General features: G+C 45.6%; 1 protein-coding gene across 15 annotated transcripts in view; it reads left to right on the top strand.

The window, feature by feature from the left end:
• TENM2 (teneurin transmembrane protein 2) overlaps positions 1 to 13,102 on the top strand; it is a 655,728-nt gene extending 642,626 nt beyond the window's left edge. For all 15 annotated transcript variants that reach the window (XM_042025410.1, XM_042025408.1, XM_042025406.1 and 12 more), the window contains 4 exons: positions 4,408 to 4,704; positions 5,564 to 7,178; positions 9,842 to 9,972; positions 11,208 to 13,102. In XM_042025410.1, the coding sequence (XP_041881344.1) occupies positions 4,408 to 4,704; positions 5,564 to 7,178; positions 9,842 to 9,972; positions 11,208 to 11,969 (2,805 nt within the window). In that variant the 3' untranslated portion in view covers positions 11,970 to 13,102. The remainder of the gene's footprint in view (positions 1 to 4,407; positions 4,705 to 5,563; positions 7,179 to 9,841; positions 9,973 to 11,207) is intronic.
• The last annotated feature ends 12,376 nt before the right edge of the window (positions 13,103 to 25,478 follow it).

Here is a 25,478-nt window from a genome sequence, read left to right as displayed (position 1 = left end):
TAGGTCTCCCCGAACCAACTTTTCTCCAGATTGAACACCCCCAGCTCCCTCAGCCACTCCTCAAAAGATGTATTCTAGAGCCTCCCCCTTGATTGCCCTGTTCCTGCAGAACACTCTGCCTCTCAAGGGGGTGGGAATCTGAGCACTCAGCACTTGTAAAACTGCCAGGGCAGACTTATCCCGGCTGGTGCTGGGGAGCAAACACAACTACAGCTTGAGCTGCTGCTGTAAAATCCCCCTACAGACTCACTGAGACAGGCATGTTGTGTTTATTCCCTTTCCCAAATGTCACGATGGGAAAATAATTGCCATAATTACAAAATCATAAGCACAGGATAAGGAAGACAGTCAGGTCATGTAATCCATCACCTGCCAAATTAAAGATCTGCTGCATCTGGATTAATCCCATTCTGTGCTTTGCTGGCCTGATTTTCACTGATTTTTTTTGACTGGGCTACTTCAGTATGTGCAGTTTTGGAAGGGCTTTAAGATACTGGGCAGAAAACAAGTGTAGTACTGACCAAGTCCTCATTCTTTTAGCAATTCTTTCAACATCACTGAACGTAAGATACAGTTTAGTGTGTTCAAGATCATATAGCAAATACAATATATGTAAACAATTATGTAATGACTTAGAAAAAACCCCATAATTACTTGGTTGTAAACTTTTATATTTTCCTATTGCTTAACATCTAATTTCCAGGGCTGAGTTAACAAGTCTTTCTTTATTCTCACAAATGCTCAGAATGTACTTCTTGGGGAGAGGGGGAAGGTTAGACAAAAAAATTGAATGAGACTAACAGCTAATCCGTAATGACTAAATTTCATGGCTGTGTAATTGATTTTTGATGTGTTGACCTGCAGCAGTTGATTAGAAGTGGAAAATAGATCAGCTCTGCGTTTTGACTATGTGTTCAAAATAAAAATAAATAGGATGCTGAAATGAAATTGCAGTAATCCGAACTCTCAATACGAAAAATCTAATAGAGGTACTTGTGGTAATTAGCTGAAGTTAAACACATCTTAGTGCTGAAGCCTTGCCTGAGATAGGTTTTCTTGCATCATGTTTATGGAAATCAAAACAATGTTTTATCTAGCAACACCTCAACATTTAATTGTCTGGTGTTAGTTCCTGTAACAATAATCACATACCCATTTAGCTCTTTTAAATGAAAATCACTATGAGATTATCACAAGTTGAGTGGACTAAAAATGAAATTTGAAAACGAGGGAGAAAGCATAGAATTTATTTGCATCTCATTTATTCTAATTCATCTTTATAAATTGTTCAGTGAATGAAGCAGAGCAAGTGTGTTGGAACATTGTGGGGAGCAGGTGGCAAGCAGGGGCAGCTGTGGCACACAGTGACACAGAGCAGGGCACTGCTGCAGAGCTGACAGAGCACCAGGGCCATCTCCTGGAGCCCCAGTTCAGATCCAGTGTGCCTGGAGGGGTGGGCATTCTGTGTGATTCACCTCTTAGCTGAGTACTTCACCTCGCAGTACTCTGAGGAGTGTTTGCTGGAGCCCATGCCCCTGTGCTTCAGTAGTGAAAGGGGGCTTATAAAAAAGATGGGGACAGACGTTTTTAGGGTCTATTGTGATAGGACAAGCTGTGGCAGCTTTAAACTAAGAGAGGGTAGATTTAAACTAGGTATACAGAAGAAATTTCTGCTGAGGGTGGTGAGGCACTGGCACAGGTTGCCCAGAGCAGTGGTAGATGCCCCATTCCTGGAAGCACTGAAGGTCAGGTTGGCAGGGCTCTGCACAGCCTGTTCCAGTTGAAGATGTCCCTGCTCAGTGCAGAGGGGTTGTACTGGCTGATCTTTGAAGGTCCCATCCAACCCAAAGTATTGGATGATTCTGAGTCCTCAGGCAGTGGTGCTGCCTGAGCCCAGGCTCTGCCCATCCGTGCTTTAGGCACATCCCAGCAGGACGTGTCGGTCTCTTCACACCTGCCTGGGCACATTTCATGAACCTGAGAAAGGAACTGCACCTTTATCTTACCCCACTCACTGTCTGCTGCTGATTGATGCAGCACACGTTCAGTGTCTTGCAGCAGTTTCAGATAAAGTCTTGATAAGATTCCTGTCTGAAGAGTTTTTATTATGGTGCAGCATCATGTAAGCGATTTCTGTGGCCAGACCTTTCCAAGGCACAAAGGGCTCGTCCCTACAGCCTCTTCAGCATCAGCCGAGGGAAAACCAGATGTGCACGTGGGTAGTGAACAAAAGAGAAAGGGCTTGTTGGGTAATCTGCAGTCCTGATACTTGTGACTGCTATTAGTGTTCCCAGGAAGGGTGGGAATTTGTCAGCCTGTTTGGGTTTCTATAATTAATACGATACTGCAATTACAGTCTCTGGTTTTACTTATTTTACAAATGCAAATGAAGTTACTGAATTATCCAAGCAGGTGATACTCGTGTGTGCATCTCCAAGTGATGTTTGCGTGTCTGCACAGCTCTTGTCTGTGTAATCATTTTTAAAACCCTATTTTTAAAACTAATTTTGTTTTCTACGGCAAAACCAAATAACTATTATTATGTTTTTGAGAAAAGAGAGGCTACCTGGAGTCAGACTTTCCTTCATGCAAATTACTACTGCAGTTACTGTAATGGAGGGAATGAACCCCAGAAATCCTGGCTGATTTATGAAGCTTCAGAAGTTACAAAAAACCAAAACAAGTGAAGCCCCCGAAGCTAAAATTCAGTTCATAATCTATCTGAAAGACATTTTTTTTCTCTTTTTAGAAAATCTGCTCAACCTTAAGAACTTGGACTATTTCAGGCATACACTAACCCTTTAATTCTATAGCTAAATGTTTTTGAGAAGTGAAAGCTCTCTTCTGCTGATGAAAAGGGTTTATTTTATGTCTCTGCCATCAGGGTTGATCCTTCAAAACAAGAGCAATCAGTTGAGAAACTACTGATGTTAAGTTTGGCTTCCCTGGCTTTGTTTTCATTACAAGGGGAGAGCAGAATATGACTTGTTTTGCCACAAGGTGTTTTAAAAAAAATACTCTATCTTTTCTGTGAATCACAGGGCAAGTTGTTGCTGGGATAACCTTAGGGAAAACCCACAGAAAAGAGCTTTTTTTCCTAGTAATTGCCCACTGAGGAAATGCAAACTGTTAAAGAGATTAATTTCATTAATGGAAAAAATTAGGATAATGAGCGATAATTTGAAATAATTATTTCTTTACAAACACAAAATTGTATTAATTTCAAATGTGTCTGTATAACTGAATTTCTACTGAGTTGGTTGTGGTGGGAATTGGGTTTACCCCTGCTAGTGAATATATCTCAGAATAACTTTTATGTCCTCAAGAAAGGCTCAGGGTTAATTTACATATTTTTTGATGTACAGTTTAATTTTGGATAAGAGGAAACGTTGCTTAATCAAAGCCACTGGAAAATATAAGCTAAAGAACAAATTCCCAGAAACTGATGAATACTGTTTAAGCAGTCATTGCACTGAAATTATATCTAATTTAAAAACTTCTACTTTCTTAATGATGCACCTACAATTAAATTACTTAAGAAGCTTTATCAGATTACAGCATTAGCCTGAATTCTTTGGCTTACCCCCCAGTGAATATATTTATGTATCTCTCATTATAGAACTCTCACTAGGAGCCTCCTCATTTGGCATTCTTATTCTCCTTTGCCTCTGTTTTGCTCTTTTATTAAAAAAAAAAAAAAATCTAGCACTGAAACACTTCTTGCTGTACTTTGAATGAAAATTTAAAAAAAAGAGGAGTTGGGGGTGAAGAAAAATACTTAACCTAATTGTTTAGCACCTTTGCTTTCAACACTTGAAGTCCATCTTTCCCAACCTGTATGATCAGTATTTTTAAGCCCATCCCACGTGAAGAATCTGTTGAATATTTGGAAAGTAAACAAAGAAAATAGTAAATGAACAAATTCTAAGCAGGGTGTTGCAATTACAGAAGCCAAGTGGATAAACCTCAATGAAGGCACAAAAATTTCTTCTGTTGTTCTTAAAGTGATTGTAGGGGAAAAGGGGAAAGAAATTTGATAGCAGAAATACAAAACCAAAAGAAAAATAGTAGAAAAGTAAAACAGAATAAGTAGAAAAATATTCCATGCAGAATAATTTGTTTCTCTGCACTTTAAGACCAAGGTGTGCACAGTGTCTGTCTGTTCTGTCCATAAGAGAAGCCTTTCTCTGTAGGATATCATCTCCCACGTTGCAGGAGATGGGAAATACCCCAGTAGAAACTCAAAAAAATTTGAATGCACTACTAAGTAGAAAGCAAAAGCCAGTGAACAGGAATCCTACACTTTTCCCAAAGGATTTCCCTGTTGTGCATCCTGTTTTCCCCCTGTAAATCCAGAGGGACGGCGTGCCCACCACGCACTGAGTGCAGCCTCCTTTCCTTCCGCAGGTGCACGGCAGGAACTTGCTGTCCATCGACTACGACCGCAACATCCGCACGGAGAAGATCTACGACGACCACCGGAAATTCACGCTGCGCATCATTTACGACCAGCTGGGCCGGCCCTTCCTGTGGCTGCCCAGCAGTGGCCTGGCTGCTGTCAACGTGTCCTATTTCTTCAACGGGCGCCTGGCGGGGCTGCAGCGCGGGGCCATGAGCGAGAGGACGGATATCGATAAGCAGGGCAGGATCGTGTCGCGCATGTTCGCCGACGGCAAAGTGTGGAGCTACACCTACCTGGAAAACGTAGGTGCTGGTGTGTCACCTCCTGACACGAGCTATGAGGACACAAAGTTCTATCCGGCTTCATAACACGTAACACACACACACAAAGTAGCTAAAAATTGATGTATCCCAGCTGTTAACAATCCCTTTGTACCTGGTCCCAAAATTACTTATTTTTCAATTAGTCAACTGCATATGACTAATTCTTAATGGGAGATACTTTGTTCATGGTTTCTGTCTTTTAATATTTTCCTGCCATAGAATGGCAAAAAATTAACACAGTGAAATGGGCTTAATTAAGCCCAAAAATGCATGACTAAACCTGACAAAAGGTTCATGTAGAAACAGGAAATTCATCTCTAATTGTTTATTAAATGAAAGTATGGTAGTGCATTTTTACTTAGCCTAATTAGCACACTTCAGTCATAAAAGTGTTTTAAATAAAGCAAAGCCACATATTGTTTTTCTTTTCCTTTCTTGTTGTTCTAAGTAAACCAGAGCTGATGTTCTCTGCTTAGTTTCTCACATACTTCACAGTAACAGTTGTGAATTACAACTGCTGGCAGAAAGATAAGTCATTTATCTAGCTCCTCTGCATTCCCCAGGGAAAAAAAAAAAAAAGTCCTCCTACAGGGAGGACAGCTCACAGGTTGCTAACCTACACTTTCTCTGGAGCGTCAGCATATTGATTTCCAAGGAGCAGATCCTCTCATCTGGCAATGTGACAATATTCCTGAGCAGCTCTGTGCCTCTGACTAGTCTATGTGATTCTCTCTGCGCTCATTTAACATTAGTGCCTCTCCAGTAAACTTTTCTTCAGTGCCCTCTCTCAGGCCACATGCTGATAGCTGGTAAGTGTTTGTTGTTGTTTTCCCTGCAGTCGATGGTGCTGCTGCTGCAGAGTCAGCGACAGTACATCTTCGAGTACGACTCCTCGGACCGCCTGCACGCCGTCACCATGCCCAGCGTGGCTCGGCACAGCATGTCCACTCACACCTCCGTCGGCTACATCAGGAATATCTATAACCCCCCCGAAAGCAACGCCTCCGTCATTTTTGATTACAGCGATGACGGGAGGATTCTGAAAACATCGTTTTTAGGTACTGGCCGACAAGTCTTCTACAAGTATGGAAAGCTATCCAAGCTGTCTGAAATTGTTTATGACAGCACGGCGGTTACTTTTGGATATGACGAAACTACAGGTGTCCTAAAAATGGTGAATTTGCAAAGTGGAGGATTTTCTTGTACAATTCGCTATCGGAAAATTGGTCCTCTTGTTGACAAACAAATCTATAGGTTCTCTGAAGAAGGAATGGTCAATGCAAGGTTTGATTACACATATCACGACAACAGCTTCCGAATTGCAAGCATCAAACCCATCATAAGTGAGACGCCTCTTCCAGTTGACCTTTACCGTTACGATGAGATTTCTGGCAAAGTAGAGCATTTTGGCAAATTTGGAGTTATTTATTATGATATAAACCAAATTATCACTACAGCAGTTATGACGCTGAGCAAGCACTTTGACACCCACGGGCGCATTAAAGAAGTGCAGTACGAAATGTTCCGGTCCCTGATGTACTGGATGACTGTGCAGTATGACAGCATGGGAAGGGTCACCAAAAGGGAGCTCAAACTCGGCCCCTACGCCAACACGACCAAGTACACCTATGACTATGATGGAGACGGGCAACTGCAGAGCGTGGCAGTCAATGACAGGCCCACCTGGCGCTACAGCTACGACCTGAACGGGAACCTCCACCTCCTGAATCCTGGAAACAGCGTCCGACTGATGCCGCTGCGCTATGACCTCAGGGACAGGATCACGCGCCTGGGGGACATCCCGTACAAGATCGATGACGACGGGTTCCTGTGGCAGCGGGGAGCGGATGTGTTTGAGTACAACTCCAAAGGGCTCCTGACAAGAGCTTACAACAAAGCAAACGGGTGGAGTGTTCAGTACCGCTACGATGGACTGGGCCGAAGGGCTTCCTGCAAGACCAACCTGGGGCATCATCTACAGTACTTCTATGCTGATCTTCACAACCCAACAAGGGTAACTCATGTCTACAACCATTCCAACTCTGAAATTACCTCTTTGTACTACGATCTGCAAGGCCACCTCTTTGCAATGGAGAGCAGCAGTGGGGAAGAGTATTATGTGGCCTCTGATAACACAGGCACTCCATTAGCCGTGTTCAGCATCAATGGCCTCATGATCAAACAGCTCCAGTACACGGCCTATGGGGAGATCTATTACGACTCTAATCCAGATTTCCAGCTGGTCATTGGGTTCCACGGAGGGCTGTACGATCCTTTAACCAAACTTGTGCACTTTACCCAAAGGGACTATGATGTACTGGCTGGGCGCTGGACATCTCCTGATTACACCATGTGGAAAAATATTGGCAAGGAACCTGCTCCTTTCAATCTGTACATGTTCAAGAGTAACAACCCTCTCAGCAATGAGCTGGATCTAAAGAATTATGTAACAGGTGAGACTTCTTCACATTGATTCATACATAGCACTACAGCTTAGAAGCTGATTGGGAAAAGAAATCCAGCTTCTCCTTACTAGCCCTTTGCTCAATCCGCCCATCACGTTTGAGTCATTTTCCTTTCTTGTGCTATGAAAAGGACTGGATATTTCTGATTCCTTGATACTGCCCTTCCCTGAACGAAGGACTCTAAGTGAGAAGCTATGATGAATTATGGAGGGGAAAAAAATAAAAATAAGTTTTCCTGAATATAAAATTTCAGCACAGCCATAGTGCTCTTCGTATTGAATTAGTACTGTATAAAGATGTGTTCATTCTAATTCTGTATTGAGAAAAGTGAAGTCATGTATAGAAATCACTGGCAGGTTGGTTCAGAATCACAAACCAGAACTGCTCCGATCCGCTTCTTTCAGGGCTACTTTCAAAATGAACTACTGACTGAGCCCATGGGCACATTATGAATTAGCACCAATAATGGATTTAATTAAACCTCTTTTTTCCATTTAACTTTTAATATGCAAACAGTCTTCAGTCTTTAAAATTAAATCCTTGATGTTTTTAAAGATTATTTCATCCTGAAAGACTAATAAATGTTATGGATCGTGCAGAGCCGAGAAACAAAAGTAATTTTGATCACACATGTTAGAATTGGGTAAAACTTGTAACCCTTTCTGAATTAGGAATAATTTTTCACTTAGTAACATCACACAGTACTTGAACTAACTGCTGGCAGTTTCTAAAAGGAGAGGTAATTAATATGTCTTCAGGAAAAGCTTTTTTTCAGAATAGAATATGCAGTATACAATAATTAGAGTAGTGATACCATTTTTAAAAAGGAATGATCTTAATTTTAGCAGTGATTTGAATTTCAAGAAAAGTGTGCATCTTCTTCAAAGGAAATCATAGCAAGTTTCATTAGTACATTGCAACCTAATAGTAGGTGTAACACACCACAGGTTCTAGTGGAGCTACTTTGCAGTTAGGAGATAATGCAATTTGTATCTGATAGTGTGAAAATACTGGTGACTAAAATTACCTTGGGATCAAATTCTGTTTTCCTAAATTCAACAAAAGTCCTATTTTCATCCACCACCCTTTGATTTTGATTTTCAATATCATCTTATTGTATTTTGCTACATTGTGAAATTGTATTTATTTAATTTATCCATCCACTAGATGAAATCTAATAAGATAAATTGCATTTAGGAACAACACACACCTTGTAGTCTGTAAAAATACTTCATCGGTGGTGCAGATATTTGTTGCTGTAGGACCAAACAGATTATCTTCGACAAGAAGTGATTATGGTGGCACGTTTGTTGTCATAGTTTAAAAAGAAAACAAAGAACAAAAAAAACCCACCAAAAACCCTCCCCCCCATCCATTCTTACTGTTAACCCTGACACTGCTTTATTTACAGGTTTTGCTGAAAACAAATTTCTGTAGCAATTGCAGTGCTGCAAAGCACATTAGCTCTGCAAAACAGTAACTGTTTTGTATATAGGTCCTCCTCTGGTTTCTGTGGAATTAGAGCGGCCTAGTGAATTGTTCAGGAGATGCCATCTTACCATAAATTAGATTGAAGCCTTATAAGGAGCAGTAAGCCTGTGCTGTCCAAAGGTTCAGGAAAAATACAGTCAGCACCGTGTGATGGGAGGTGGATACAGTTACCTTTGTAGAGGCAGAGTATTTTACTACTTATTTTAGAATAAGAATGGCTAAGAAAAAAAGGATTTGGGGGGAAAACAGGCTTTGCAACAGCTCAGCTCACAGAAGTGGCAATAGCAGCATCAGGAGCCAGTGTAGGCCAGCGAGAAGAGATGGCCACTGGGAAAGACAGGAGAGGTTTTTAAGAAAAAGTGCTCATGAATTCAGGAAACTGGAATGTAAAATGGGGTCATAGACTCTTTTCTTTTTTGTTAAAAGCGTCATTTGGATAGCTAAAATACATCATTAGTTCTTAATACCTGCTGAGTGAGAATTACTGTTACTAACTTAGTTACTTAACTTTTTCAGCTAGATCTGAGGGCAGAGTTTTCCCAGTTGAACCCACATCTGCAACTTGCCGAGGCTCACCTCAGAGCTGAGCTGTAACCCTCCCACACAGCTCCTATTTTCCCTGGAGGGATGGGGAGGATACTCTTGGTGCCTAAATTTAGACATCTGATTTACAAGTCTAGCTTCTCACTGCTTTTAATGGAGCCTCCTGAGACCCGATGACTGCTGATAGAAGTAGGACATAGAAGAGAAGCCATGACTTTCCCCAAAGGACTTTGCAGATGTTTTTAGAGTGTTAACCTAATAAAACATCATTATACAATACAGTTTATAGGTTACATATAGTAGCCGCATCAGAAGGTGTCAGAGATGGAACAAGTACTGCATACTGTAAAATGTTTGGATAATTCATGTGCTCTCATGGAAAAGAATGAAAGAGCTGGTATATCCCTGATGAATTATTTAGGGTAAATTCAACCCAGTATTTCCTGTGCCTGTTCATGGTGGATTTCTACAGTTCTGTAAAGTTCCACACTATAATATTAATTGTGACTTCAGTTGCTACTTTAAATTAAGGATGTCAAAGATGGATTTCCTAATTTATTTCCTCTATTTGTTACACATGTGTGTTTCTCACTTGGCTGCTTTCTTTTGATTTTTAGATGTCAAGAGCTGGTTGGTGATGTTTGGATTTCAGCTTAGCAACATCATTCCTGGTTTCCCCAGAGCAAAAATGTACTTTGTGTCACCACCATACGAGCTGTCTGAGAGTCAAGCGTGTGAAAATGGACAGGTAGGCAGAACTATTAAGTTACTTTTTTGGATAAATCTGCCCCACTCTATGGATAGAATTCCTGGCTCTTCTGTAGTTACACAGAAGGCCAAGCATTTAATTCAGTGTAAAGTGAAGTGGGTATAGCTAGATTTTATACTAATGAACATATGCCTTTCTTGCCAGCCTTCGTTGTTATCATAATTACAGTATCATTAGTTTGTCTTTTATTGAGTTATTCCTTGATTAACAAGTTGTAACTTGATTAACTTGATTAGCAATGACAAAGGGAGACTTTGTCAGGGTGATTTATCATCTCTTGTACCTCTGGTAAAACCATCCTAATAATGTGTTGCAATAAGCTTAGGTTGGTACTTGTTTTACTGGTAAAAAAGGGTTCTACTTCTCATCCTGTAAGAGGTTTTCTTACCATTTTTTGTCATTTTTCTAGTTAGAGGTTTTGATTTGCTACTCCGTTTAACTTCAGTTACGGCATTTGTAGTTACTTTTCAGGTTAAGGGTGCACAATAGTATATGGGTTTAACTTTTATAATAAATTCCAATCCATTAATGAACTTTAGAAGAGTACTAGGCCAATTCCAAACCTACTCTTTGCTAGACTTACTTCATTTTTGTGGTAATACAATGGAAATTATCATATAAACCTGGGCATACCACCTCCTCAGGCTTCTAAGTCATTTGAGAGTCCAAACCCCCTCTTCAAGAAGCTTTGGCGCTTTTGGGCCCAAATTTCATCTATTTTCAAAAAAAATTTACATTCATAAGCATTTTACTTATATATACTGGTTGAAATCTCTGGGGAAAAGTGTCCACAAATTAAATGCCACCTTTTAATACATTAATTCTATTTGCTTTCAGCTCTGATTAAAATTGTGCTAGACTTGGGTCTTTCTTATTCTTGTACTGGGCATTATATGATTGGCCAAAATTGCAAAGTGTGGTGCATATATGCTACAGAGGGTGATGAGAAATATTTTATTTGGTCTTACAGATGACAGAATAATTTGCTGAATGAGTATTTACCTGATTCTGAACAAGAGATAGATGGATGGATGGATGGATGGATGGATGGATGGATGGATAACTGAGGGTGGTCTTTTGAAGTATAGAACTTATCTCTGCATGTCTTTCCTTTAAAAAAGCAAAGCAAAGATCATTATTTGTCTCTGAAATGAGTATTGTTCAGACCTGCATCTTCTTTGGTGTTTTGTTTTGTTTTGTTTTGCTCTCCCCAGCTAATTACAGGAGTGCAGCAGACAACAGAACGACACAACCAGGCTTTCATGGCTCTGGAGGGACAGGTCATATCTAAAAGATTACATGCCAAAATTAGAGAAAAAGCAGGTCACTGGTTCGCCACAAGCACTCCCATCGTGGGGAAAGGAATCATGTTTGCCGTGAAGGAAGGCCGTGTAACCACTGGCGTTTCCAGCATAGCCACAGACGACAGCAGGAAAATCGCCTCTGTCCTGAACGGCGCTCACTACCTGGAGAAGATGCACTACAGCATCGAGGGCAAGGACACCCACTACTTCGTGAAGGTCGGCTCGGCCGACAGCGACCTCGTCACCCTGGCCATGACCAGCGGGAGGAAGGTCCTGGACAGCGGCATCAACGTCACCGTCTCCCAGCCCACGCTGCTCGTCAGCGGGAGGACTCGAAGGTTTACGAATGTTGAGTTTCAGCATTCCACCCTGCTGATCAACATCCGCTACGGACTGACCGCCGACACGCTGGACGAGGAGAAGGCCAGAGTGTTAGACCAGGCTCGGCAGCGAGCCCTGGCCTCGGCCTGGGCCAAGGAGCAGCAGAAGGCGCGGGACGGACGAGAGGGCAGCCGCGTATGGACAGACGGAGAGAGGCAGCAGCTCCTGAACACGGGAAGGGTTCAAGGTTACGAGGGATATTATGTCCTGCCTGTGGAGCAGTACCCAGAGCTAGCAGACAGTAGCAGCAACATCCAGTTTTTAAGACAGAATGAAATGGGAAAGAGGTAACAAATTAACCTGCTGTCATCCTTTGCTGGATGAATCAGTAGTCATAACTGTTATCTCCTCTCCTAAGGAGATGAAGACCTAAATGGGGCACTAGGCTGAGCTACTCTGGGATAGGAAGTGGCAAAAAAGCTCATATTTTTTGAGTTAAATGCTACTGTTCAAGTGATTAAAAACCACATCCTGAAGTGGACTAAAGCCAGACTGAAAACTCTTAACCGTACAAATTAAAAAGTACCCCTGAAATATTACCCACTTGTTCTGGGTCTAAAGAAAAACAAAAAGAAGGCCTCGTATTGTATTACCTCACTCCATTCACACGTGAGCAAACTAAGAAATCCAAGTGGGCCACTTTCACTAACCAGCTGATGAAACACAGATGATTCAGACTGCTTGTTTGATAAATATCCAAGAGGTTTTCATTTAAAGCAAAATACAGGTGCATTTAAAACATGACTTTGGGGTGATTTGTGTGTAGCAACTGGAGGACAAATGAAATGCAAGTGAGAGCGCACTGGAAATAGCAAAGGAAAATATATTTAAAAGTAACAAAACCACACTTGCACTCTGACCCTCCACTTGTCTGGCTTGAAGCTTAACTTATTCAAAGAGGGCAGAGTGTAAAGTTACATTCAAAATGGTGGCTATAAATCACTACAGATAAATTTCATACTCTGTTTGTCTTTGAAGATTTCCATTGTGGACAGTATAACACAGTTACAGGGTGTAGTCTGTTTAGATTCAGTAGTTTGTTGGTATCAGTTCCAGTAGAGCTGTGGGCATTGTGTTACACTATTGCAAATGGGCACCACGTCAGATCACCCTGTACATACATCAGCCAGAAGGCACAATCACTGTTTCAGATTTAAAAATTATTAGTGTGTTTGTTTGGTCAAGAAACTGAGACAATCACATTACGGTCACCACAAAAAAAACAAAAAAAAAAGAAAAAAAAAAAGTCTAATAAGAACTTTGGTACAAGAACTTTTTTGTAATATACATGTATGAATTGTTCATTGAGTTTTTATATTAATTTTAATTTGCTGCTAAGCAAAGACTAGAGACAGGCAAAGATAATTTATGGCAAAGTGTTTAAATTGTTTATACATAAATAAAGTCTCTAAAACTCCTGTGAATTAGTTGTCTTCCATTGCAAAATCTTGTAAAAGTGATTCATGTCTGGCTGTCATCTAATGCACACAGCATTTTATATGTGGAAATGACTTCTTGTGGTTCCATGGATCCTGCAGGCGGCTGGTCCTTTGATCTCTAGGCAAGCAAAGTCCTTCACACACATCACCCAAAAATCTCCTTAGGACACAGGAGAAAATTGGTAAATGCTTTAAAAACTCTCTCTCTGTACCTCATGACTAGCAACCCTCAAACTGCTGTGTTTCAATTCTGGAATTAGTTTAATTGCACTGAAGTAACCTCTAAACAGTTTGAAAGAGTAGTAACATAATATTAAATGGTACATGCAAGACTGTGCTGTGAGCCAGGAAGTCTCCATGAAATCTGTCTTCTTTGGGAGATTGCTTATTTCTACCACATTTAAAAATGGGAGGTAAGATCAAAGACCCTCTTCTAAGCAAACAGTCACTCCTGGTGATGATAAAAGGGAGCCATCCATCACCCAGAGCCCTGCCGCTTTAATCTCATTTAAGTATGTAGCTGGGGAGCTCTACTTAATTTTGAGAACAGTTTTGCTTTTGGGGTTGCAAATGAGGTTTTTAATGATTCATGATACCAACAGAGATGCTCGAGTTGATTATGGGCATAAATTCACTCCAGTGCATTTTTAAAGCCGAACAGTTCAGTGCCTGTGTGGTGCAACACTCAGAAAGCACATTCAATTTTTTCTGTGCAAACAAGAGCCACACTGCTCTGACCAGGGGTTACACCTACATGTTCACCCCATGGGCAACCCCAGCCCTGTTACTCATCCTCTGAAGATGAAGTCTGGCTGCATTTTCTGATTTAAGTCCTGATTGTCCATCAAGGCAGGTGTTTTCTTTGCTGAAGGGCTTGGAGTGCTGTTACATTAGTCTGTTCTTTACAAGTGAAATCTCTTAAGGAAGTGTTTTTTTAATGGAGGCATAAAACATGAAATCACAAGGTGGAGACACTTTACATTACTGCAGTTTGTCTGGATTACCTGGTAAACTGCTTAGTTCATTTTTTGGGATAGAATTTTTCTTGCAATTTGAGAGGGTTGAAATGAGAACCTGTTGCATAGTCCCCAGTGTCCTTCATTCTGTTACCATTCTCCTAAAGCTGAAACTCTTCAGAACTGGAGATTCTGCTACTTCAAAAGGGAACTCAGTTAAGCTAAAAGGGAAGCATCCTTTGAATATTAATGGCTATCAGAGGAGATGTAACAAATTTCAGGGGATGCACTCCCTACTCATCTCCTTTGCAACTAACATACACCATCAGGATGTTCCTAAACACAGTTTTGGGAGGTGCTGCTAAATTCTCACCAGAGATCATCAATCCAGGGCTAGCTGTAGTTTCCAAAACCTGTGTGCAGCTTAGTACAGGTCCTGTGGGAAGCCCCAGCAAAATACTTGAGCTCTGAGGCCCTGCTTCCCATCCTGCTGGAGCTGACCAAGGTCACTCCCAGCTCTGCCCCTCAGCTCTGCTGCTTCACTTGCCTTGTGTCCCATACAGTACATGGACTACCCAGCCTGTCCTTTTGGCAAGTAAACTGCACTGTATCTAGTGACTTAGAGAACCTTGTGTGGTGCACCAAAGAGATTGGAGGAACTGCTGTATTTTTTGTAATTATGACAAAACAGCAAAATTCTCTCATGTCTGGAAAAAACAGCTGACTGGTAGAGCCCATCCTAAAGGGGTTTTCACTTAACAAATGAGGGAGGTAACTGGACTGGTGTGGCCATGGCCAGCTCTCTTGTGGTCCCATCTGGGTTTCCAATTTCTTGAGACATCTGTTTCTCCCTCTTTCTTTCTACAACCTTCCTTTTCCTCACCTGCCTCAAACTGGTATCTCCCGTTCCTCTCAAAGCTCTTGCTTTTCCTCTCTCTTCCTTGCTACACTTTTCTGTATGGAATAGATGCTTAACCTAAAGCACTGCCAAGGAGACGTGAACTGGATTCTTCATACGAGGGAGTAGTTAAGTGGTGGCTTTTACAGTGACATTGTGTCTGTGTCCCTGTAGCACCATGACTGGGACAGAGCAGGGGCACCCATCAAAGGACCTGGCCTGGGAAGCACTCCTGGCAGTGGGAAGGCACAGAGCACGAGCTCAGGCCAGCCTAAGCACCACGAACACGGGTTTGCTCTCCCAACTCGCTCGAGTGCAAGCTGAGTTGTTTGCAGGGAGAGCAAGAATCCAAGAACAGGCTTCTGTTTGACACTAAAACCAGATGGAGAATCAGCATTAGAGTACATTTCCTTTTTTCCTATTGGATTGCTGTAACTGAAGGAATTTAGTATTTATAACTTTGCACTTCAGCTTGGAAAAAAACCCCTTGTATTGTTTCCTGACTTAGCTCAGAGAGTAGACCGGCTGTGGGGGTAGGCACGTGTCTCAGCACACCCCGCTCCTCACCACCACAGGTGTTTTGCCTCTCGGCATGGCACCCGTGGCACTTTGGCCACATGATGGCAGTTCTGCCCACAAGACACCCAGAGGCACCAGCCTTTGCTTCCTGGCACTGCCTTGCCCACACCAGTCCCCAGCAGTGCCCTGACAGCCTTCCTTAGAGTGTTGGTGCCTCCCAGATTAAGGCACACACAGACATTCTTCCTAAAGCTGGGCCAGACAGTGGATCCACAGTATTCTTTTGGGAATAAGTAAAGAGAAGGAAGCATTTAGGTCTTTTTTTTTTTTTTTTTTTGCTACCTATAGTGCAGTGGCTGACACAACAGCACACACTGGGCTCTCAGAGTGCACAGAGCCAGACTGAAACCAGCATGGGAGCCTGGCTCTGGTACTTCCAGTTTTCACCTCCCATCCCTTGGGAAATGCAGCCTCTCAGAAGTTTCCTGATAGAAATGACTGTGCCAACACCATTCTACCTCTGTAAGCCAAGCCTCTGACCTTCATGTAGTCCAGGCTCATCACTGCTGTAAGAACAGAAGAGCCAGATATCCCTCACTTCCCCCACACATGACTATAACACTGCCTTTCAATGCTCTTCATGTTTGTCAGTCATTTCCTGTTTAGGAATCCAAGAAAACCACATTGGGATACAATGGCACTGAATGATTTGCATTAACTGCTTTGTGCTGGAATTTCTGTAAGGTTGACCCCTTTGACAACAGTCTCACAACAGTTCTCAAATAAGCACTCAGTAATGATCAGACCTGGGAATATGTTCAACACACAGCCTTGAGGGTACAGCCCTAGGAAACTCCAAAGGTAAAGTTTCAGTCACTGAATTGTACTGTCCTATGTTCATCTGGTGATCTTGCATGAGAACCCCACGTGAAGGTCAGTCATAGACTCAGGTGACCTTTGCTTGAACTGTGACTCTGTTCAAAGGGGAGATTTTACCTTACAAACTAAGGCAGGTGTAATGAAGGGGTACCAGAACGTCTCTGCCTCTGAGCTGCCTCCAGACTTTTATGCCAATAAAAGTTCTTTCCCAGCCTCTTCAAGTACAGCCTGCAGCATAAAAGTTCCTTATTTACAAGGATTGCTTAGTTTAAACCTTACTCACTGCATTTGAAACCTGCTACTCCTCTGGAACCAAACTCACTTCTCCACCTCTGTGGCACCAAGTTCCTAGGTCAGCAGAAGAGGGTCAGCATCCATCACAGTACAAATGCTGACACAGCTTCAGATGTTTTTACTCTGCACATCTCTGTATTAGCAGCAAGATCTCAGAGCCTTACAGCCACTTTCAGCCCACAGAAAACACTGAAGGAGCATGGGCAGGTGGCTCCACTGGCAGGGTCTGTCTCTGAAGGCTCTGCTGCTGGCTGCACCAATATACAGACATATATCGTATGCTGTAACTGCTTGTTTAGGTCACTAATATCAGAACAATTCTCTCTCCCTCCCCCTGTATGTCTGTCATCTCCCTAATGAGCATAGTTACATGCAACGTTTGAGCATGACTAAGAGCTCTAGGAAGGCAAATACCATTGCCAGTGTCAAAGCACCAACTCCCCAGTGTTGATAAAGCCTTTTCTGCTTCTGCCTAACCCAGCACAGCAGTGCTGGGCACAGCTGGAGTTGTGGTCATGAGCTGTGTGTGTCTACAGCAACACCTGGCAGGTGATTACCTGGGCTGCTGGAAGAGCAAGTGGCATTTAACAAGCAGCTGAGACTGGGTGACACAAAAGTCATCACAGAGTGCTTTACAGCACCCTCACAGCTGGGCCCATCACACTCAGGGGTTAGGTTGGTAATTTTAATCTCAGTTGACTGAGAGCTCACTGTGTCAGCTCAGCCTCCCCACCACAATCACCAAAAATAAGCAAAACCACAGAGGTGGAGGCACCTTGTGATGTGCTCAGGTACCCCAGCCAGGTGTTCAGCCAGATGACCAGCAAGGAAACATCTTGGCAGGAAAGGCAGGTTCTGGACCCTGCCAGCCTCTCCCACACACAGTTTAGGGTCTGCCTGCCAGTACCCTGCAGGCTGCTCGGTCTTCTCCACCACCAGCCCCAGGAGCCTCTTCTCACCTGGTGAATGTGGGGATTGCACCAGGGCAAGAGTCAGTGCCAGCAGATGCCCTGCACCCACACATGTGCTCCATTCACCTGGAGCTCAGCAGGTGCCACAGCCCTGCCCAGGCTTCCCCACACCTCCTGCAGCAGGAATGGGGTGTTACTCTTCAAAACATACATCTAATGTCACAGGTGAGACTTACCCTCATTTCCTTGTTCATTAAGGTATTTGAGTAGCACCTTAGGAGGATTTAATGGTTAGAGTCAGGCTGCTTCTGAGCCAAGGAAGGGGACAAAAAAAAGCAAGTAATAAAGCAAAATGTGGTAAAAACACCATGAGAGAGAGCTGTGTGCCAACTTTCAGACAAGCAAATGAATGCAGCCAATTTATAAATCCTTAACAAATAGGATTTACAATGGAAGTGGCAGTTAAGCCATCATGAGTACAGAAGGTGGCAGGCAGTGCTCTGTAACGCTGTCCGTGCTCTGCTACAGCAGCTCAGCAGCATTGCTATTGGAGAAATTGTATTTACAGAGGTTTTTCATCTTTAGATGACAGCTTTTGGCAGGCTTTAGTCTAATTTGGTGGTTGCGTACAAAAAGAAAATCTGCCAGCAGGACTCTGGGCTGTACCACTGACTATGCTGCTGAAGCCCAGGCCTTGTGACTGTGTCAAATACCTCTCCCTCCTCAAACTCCACTAGCTGCATAAATGAAAGTAAAATATTAAGAAATATTAGTGCTATAAATCAGTAATTCAACCGTCTCATTTTCAGTTGTTGGCAGTAGTCACTGACTCAATAGGCTCTACCTGATAAATCTTTTTCATCTGCCAGAAGTTCCCCATAGCAATAAAAATCAGATTTCTGCTTGCCTCTGAAGGCTGCAGTGATCTTTTAGAAAACATTCCCATCTCAATGCCTTGGTCTCTGCCCAGGTAGGGAAGGCAGGTCATTAAAAACCTTGGGACAAAGCACATGAGGGGAGAGTTTTCACACTTTGCACAGCACAGGACCCTTGTTGAAAAGCAGGGGTTGATGGGGGTGGAGGCTGCTGGAGAGCTTGGAATCCAGCTCTTTCTTTGGTTCCAGAGTGTCCCAGGACAGGTGAGGATAACTCCCTGTTAAGAGCATGTCCAGCTGAATTATGAATATCTTCAAGGTTGGTTACAGCAACCTATTCCAGTGCTCAGTCACCCTCACAGCAAAATTAGTATTTCTTATGTTTAACCAGAACTCTCTGTATTTCTTCCTTTGCCTTTGCTGTTTGTCCTGTCACTGGGCACCACTGAGACAATCCTGGCTCTCTTGTCATTACTCCTCCCCTCAGATACTCGTACACAATGATTAGATCACCCCTGAGCCACCTCCTCTCCAGGTGGAACAGCCTCAGCTCCCTCCGCCTCCCCCCCTATTTCAGATGCTCCAGTCCCTTCACCATCTTAGTGCCCTTTGCTGGGCTCTCTCCAGCAAGTCCCTGTCTTCCACAGGGTCACTCAGAACCAGACCCAGCACTCCCAGTGGTCCGTCTCCACCATTCAGCACTCCACCAGTGCCACGTCTCACTGGTGTTGAGCAGAGGGGAGGGATCACCTCCTCAGCCCCTTGGTGATGCCCTGGCTAATCCAGCCCAAGGTGTTGGTGGCTCGCTCTGCCACAAAATCATATTGCTGGCTCAGGGTCAACTACTTGTCCCCCAGGTCCTGTTCTGGAAAGTTCCTTTACACCTGGCTGGCCTCCAGCTCATACTGGTGCTTGGAATTGTTCCTCCCTAGGTGCAGGACTCTGAATTTCCCTTTGCTGATCCCCATGAGGCTCCCATCAGCCCCTTTCTCCAGCCTGTGCCCCTGGATGGCAGAAGACCCTGTGGTTTATCAGCTGCTCTGCCTAGAACCTCCCCCAGTTGCCACGACACTTCCAAGCCAGCAGGGAGCAGCCCGGCAGTGCCATCAGCCAGCTCCCTCGGCTCTCCTGGGTGCATCCCTGCAAGTCACAGGGATGTCCATGTTCCGTTTTTTGCTCCCTTACCTGATCCTGCTCCAGCGACACCCATGGCACCCCACGGAGGGCAGGACCCTGTGCCCCGCCCTTGGCAGCTGCAGACGTGCCACTGGACAGACTGCCGAGGCAGCAGGACAGGCTGCCAAGGCACCTGGCTCCTGTCGCAGCAGCAGCCTGCTCACGGGAACGGCCCTGGTGTCCCTCGCCCGGCTGCTTCCCACGTGGAGAGACGATGGCCCCTGTCCCTTCGCCATTCAGTGCTCCCAGCTGCTGCCCCCACCTCGGCCCCTGAAACTGCTCCTTCACACTAACGGGGGGCGGAGGTTTCGCAGTGCTTCTGCTGCACAACAGAAATCCCACCTGCAGTGCCCTGTTGTCGCCATCGCAGTGTAAGATGAGCCTCACTCAACAGAAAAATCCCATCTGTCAGGTTAGAAACACAAACCGTGTTGGCAAAACCGAGTCTCTTTTGCTCCCCCTGCCCTGGGTCAGGCACATGCTGGGCCGGGGGCCCAGCGGTGCCTGTGCAGCTCCGCGGATCCATCCTCCAGCTGGTTTTGGGGACGCACGGTGGTGGCACTGGGCTGTTTGTGCAGCTCAAGGTGCAGAACCACTGTGAGCGCGCTGGGCACGTTTCCCGTCACAAGCCTGCACACGGGCAGGAATTCCCTTCTCGTGCGCAGCAAAGGACACTTGTCACACTCGGCACGGGGGAGCTCCGGCCACGCCGCGCCCTGAGCGCGTCCCGCCGCCCCGCCCCGCTGCTGCGGGACACCCGCTCGGCTGGCAGGGCACTCTGGCTCCGGAGTCACACGTCAGGCCGGCAGGAATGCGAAACTTCTCATTTTCCGGGCAGAAAGGTGGAGCGCTGTGGCTCCGGAGCTGACATGTGACCAGGACAGTCCCGTTGGGGGGAGGAGCTCTCCCTGACTTCTGAGCCAATAATGGGCCAGCGAAAAAAGCAATAGATACCGAACCAAATCGATTTTTTTTTTCTGCCGGGTGTGTTCTCCATGACAGGTTGATGGAAATTTATTAACCATTTTTATAAACTTTTATAAGTGAGAGTGACTATCTGGCCCCGTTCCTCACTCTCATCCGCAGGGCCAGGGCTGGCAGCCGACGGCAGACCTGCCTCTGCCTCTGCTGAGGAGCTCAGTGCCGGCACCATGGCCACACGTGAGGGCTGGGTGGCACCTGGGTGACACCTGGGTGGCAGCTGCCAAGAGCTGCTGATGCCCCGCAGGGGAGAGCCGGGCACGAACAGCTCCGGTTTCACCGGGGTGGTCTCCCAGCTGGGATAAGCAGCTCCCAGTTATTGCAAGGGAGAAGATCCACAGACACGCACTCATCTCCTAGGCTATGTGACATACACGCACACTCTCGGGGAAAACAGACACCCGAACTTCCCGGCAATGTCTGGGAATTATTGCAGTGCTTCCAGTGGGCACACAAGGGTCTAATAAAGCAATAGAGATAAGGGTTATTTTGGGGTAAAAAACCACCCAAACCTGTTTTGTTTGTAGGTGAAAAAAAACTCAGAGCACCCAAAGGTCATAGTCAGGAATTTATTCCCTCGCTGCAGGCTTGTTTGCTGAAAGATAAAGATCTTTGATGCAGGTGTACAAAGTGCCAAGGATCAGAAAGGCAGCACAGAGCAAACCCATGGCCGAGTGATGTGTTTGTGGCAGGAATCACAAGAGCTGTCAGAGGTGTCCTGCAATGTATCCTGTTCTCCCGAGGCAGAGCTCAGCTGACAGAGAAACCGGTTTCCTGCTCTGTTAACGATGCTGCCAACGATGCTGCCCTGTTAGAGCCAGCCTTGCCTCTGGCAGGGGATGGCCTGAACATTTGCACTGGTGTAAATACTGACCCGTGGCTTGGTAGTACCCTGACTCGGGAGTGGCTGGGGACTGTCCCACAGACTGCAGTAGTGACCCTGGGCCATAACAGCCCTGTGTAATGGCCTCACCAATGAGGACTTGACCACCTTAAAGGTCTTTTCCAGCCTCAACGAGTCCATAATCATGGGATTCTCCAGCATGTTGTTTCATGAACAAACTAGTCAGGGACCTCTTATGACCCACTTTCAAGAAGACAAAACACACAGGTATCCAGCCAGCAGATTTCCTGGGGTACAGGGAAACGCAGCTGCTGCATGGGTCCTATTTAATGGTCACCTTGCCACAGGAAGCTGTAACTCTCCCCATCCCTCACATCCCTCCTCAGCCACACTGCACGGTGTTGGGAGCCCTGTGCCACACGTTCCCTGTGCATTGAACACAAGGACAGATGCCTCGTCTGGAACGAGGGGTGCTGGGACCGGCGGGACAGCGGGCATGGCACAGCCAACACCTGCCAGAGCAACAGGATGGCTTTGCGGATGTCAGCTGCCTCTTTTTTTTATTTAAGGCCTCCAGCAACGGGTCTTTTAAGGAGTAGTTCGAAAGAAAACAATGAAGTGGCTTTGCCAATGTTTACAGAAAGTCACTTTCATGTTGGGACTGGAAAGTACAGGAGGTTGTGTGCGCTCTTCCCTGCCTCCTGGGCACCTCTGCTCTTCCCGCTGGGCTGGAAACAGCTTCTGAAAACGGGAAGGGTTCAGGTTGCCTCCACAACGAAAGTTCCATTGCTCCAAACCTGGTTTTGACCGTTCTAAAAAATAAAATTCCATTTGGAAACTGAAAAAGATTGACATACAGTTTGGGGATGGGCAGGATAGGGAAGAGGCTTTCTAGAATGGTAAGGGAGCTCTCACAGAAACTGTACTGTGTTTCAAGCTGAAAAATACTGGAGGTTTTAAATAAAAAGTAGTATTTTGGCTAAATGTAATTGTTTCCTGGTAATTGAATTTAAACTTATTTTTCCTTCTATTTCAGTTCAGATATCAGAAGGTGTTGGCTAAGAGACCAATGTTGTGCCTCAGCCACTTTTCACCTTTGAGTTTTTATTATTTGCACTCAATTAAGAGTAGAGCTTGAAGTGTCGAGTACAAAATTGGGCACTTTTGAATGTACTAGGGAAAAAGAAACCGGAGTAGCAAGGAACCGTCTCCTCTAAAACAGAGACCACCAGCAGATAAAGGCAGCTCCTGTTGCTGAGCAGTTTGTAACCAGCCTGTTGTGGACTCTGGTGGGATTGAGGGGTGCAGCACACAAAGGCATGCTGGAGATGTTGATCCCAGGGCAAAAAAAAAGAGTTTTCTGCAGACTTTGTTCTCTGCGCCATTCTTCCTTTTCACAGGAAGAACAGCGCAGGTTTCTTTCAGGTAAGAGCTTACCTACAAACCTAACCTTCCTCTTTGCTCATGAGAAAACAATCACCTGTTTGTTTATTGTTTTACAGTTCAAACAGACTCTGATAACGCTGAATTCTTTTGTTGTGAGTGTAAGTGGTAAAAGGGAGTAAGTTACCATATGCACATTCCTGATTACATTTATAAATTCATATGGTTCAATGACAGGTTGGGATTTTTTCTGAGTTAATAAAGAGGAGTGGACAAATAAAATCTTTTGACTTGAGTCAGAACTACCTGAAAATATTTTCTGAGGTATTTATTTCAAAATCAATTACCTTAAAAAAATTCACAAAATTACTTTCTTCCTAAATAGAGTTCACAACATCTGGAAAAGAAAGAGTATTTGGTCAGCTTCTTTACATAAAGGCTTTTGCTATATGATCTACATATGCGCTGAAAATTTGAAAAAAAGCTTTAAAATAAACATGCCTTTTGGAAATATCTCTGTGCTGGAACATAAGACCACAAATACAGGACCATAAAAATATACATTAATTTGTTATCACTTTGCTGTTTACTTTTTCTTTTGTAATATTTAAAAACATTGGTTGCTGCTGATTTTTTTCCTATTGCCACAGTTGCCCTTTTGAAATGTCTTAAACACTTTGCTGAGTGTTTTACAAAGAGAGAAACACCATTATCCACGAAATTAAAAGCAGAAAAGAGAAAATGACAGCCCCAGTGAGTAGCCCAGTGCCCTGCAGAAATCCACTGCCCTCCTCTGGCGTGGGCCCAGGACTCCCGGCGCTCCCGGTGTCTGCTCACTGGAGCGGCACTTCCCAGTGCTCCCAGTCTTCCCTGCCGAAAGAAACCACAAGCCTCACTTAGAGTTGTGGACAGATACAGTGTTTATTCCTTTATTCTTCATTTATTATTAATTTAAAAGCCTTGTGTATAGTCCTGTTCATAAAAGCAACTTATTTAGTAGCCCACAGCAAGTTTGGCTTCAGATAAAATGGGGTTAAACCAGGCTATTTTCCAAATGCCTCACTTTCAGTTTTACTTGTCTTCATTTTCTTCCCTGCTCAACCACTCCATCAGCCAACTGCTACTACATTCTGCTTCGGCCTCCAGAGAATTAGCAGTCCTGACTCCCAGCAGGTTGTCAGAAAGCCTGAGAGAAAAAATCCCACAAAATCTGGCACAAAAATGAGATGTTATTTCTAATTGTCTTTTTCACTCTTACTTTTCCTCTCCAGCCCTTCGAGGCTGCCCTCTTCCCATCCTCCAGTTTCCTTTTCCACCCCTGTGCTTGGCAGGGATCCCTGCTCCATTCTGCTGTTTCAATAGCTGCAGCTCTACAAAACTTCTCGCTTTCCCCCCACCCTCGGCAGTAGGAAAGCGGCGTTGGCTGCTGCTCACCAGGGAAAGTGCCACCTCACACAAAACTGCCCTCATGCCACGCTGGGCACGTCACCCGCCTCAGCTCACGGCCTCATCGCGTGCCACTGCATGAGCTCTTACTGTGGTATTTTGTCATGGGCTGTCTGTTCAAGCCTAAATGACTGAAATGTGGGGACAGAAGACTGTGCAGGGCACGTCCTCATAGCTGCATCCATACTGCACGGCAGCTGTGCCAGAGCCACGCTCAGGAAGCGACAGCGGCTGCTCAGGAAGGGTCCGTGCCCGCGGGGTGGGCACCATCACCCGCCCTGCGGCGTGTGGCTGTACCTGGGGCTGTCTGCGCCACCCTAGCTACTTTCACAACCTAATGGCTTCCCCATGGTCCGAAGTGCATCCACGCTCCAGCTGCCACGAGCTTTCCCTCTGGAACCCACAAAAAGTCATCCCTGTCACCCCCATGGGCTGCTCCGATGGCTCGTGGCTCCCCGCCAGCCCCTGCGGGGAGCCCACCACGGCTGAGCCGGGCCACCCGAGGGCATTGCACCGGGAGCAGGGGCACCTCATGGCCCAGGGGCGCCCGAGTTGCTGCGCTCGTCCGTCTGATGCCAGCACGGGCACCCCACGGCCGTGTCCCCCAGGGCACCGAGTACCCCCGATCCGCTCCCTGCCACCCGCGCTGTGCCCTCGGTGCTTCCCCTCGGAGAGGCCGAGCAGGGCAGCGCTTATGGCGGCTGTGCCCGGCCCTGGGCCGGTGCTCCGCCCCGCGGGGCCCCCGAACCCCAACACCGGCACCTTCCCGGGACCCGCGGGACCGCGCCCGGCCCCGCCGCCACGGGGCGCTCTGGGGCGCCCTCGGGACGCACCCGGGGCCCGGGGAGAGCGGCCGTGGGTGTGCCCGGGGGGCGTGACTCCGGGCGGGGACAGGCGGTGGGTGTGTCCGGGGCGCGGCTATGGGTGTGTCCGGAGGCGTGGCCGGGCCGTAGGCGGTGCTGCCGCGGGACTCGCGGTGCGGCCGCCGGCGGAGCAGGAAATGGAGGCGTGAGCGGGCGGAGCGGCCGGGGCTCCGCGCCCAGCGCTGACCGCGGACTCGCCGCCGCCGCCGCCCTCCCGCACCGCCCCGGCCCGCCCCCGCCGCGGGGCCGGCATGTGAGGCTGCCCGGCGGCGGCGCCTCCCATGTAAATATAATATAGTATTATCATGGCTTTATCCCCCCCCCCCAGAAATCCAT

This window comes from Corvus kubaryi, unplaced genomic scaffold (genome assembly GCF_017639235.1).
Source record: "Corvus kubaryi isolate FWS band 111438036 unplaced genomic scaffold, C.kubaryi_AGA036_p1.0 37270, whole genome shotgun sequence".
Classification (NCBI taxonomy): Eukaryota; Metazoa; Chordata; class Aves; order Passeriformes; family Corvidae; genus Corvus; species Corvus kubaryi.
The sequence above is the reverse complement of the archived record's forward strand: the minus strand, read 5'-3'. Positions and strand labels throughout refer to the sequence as shown.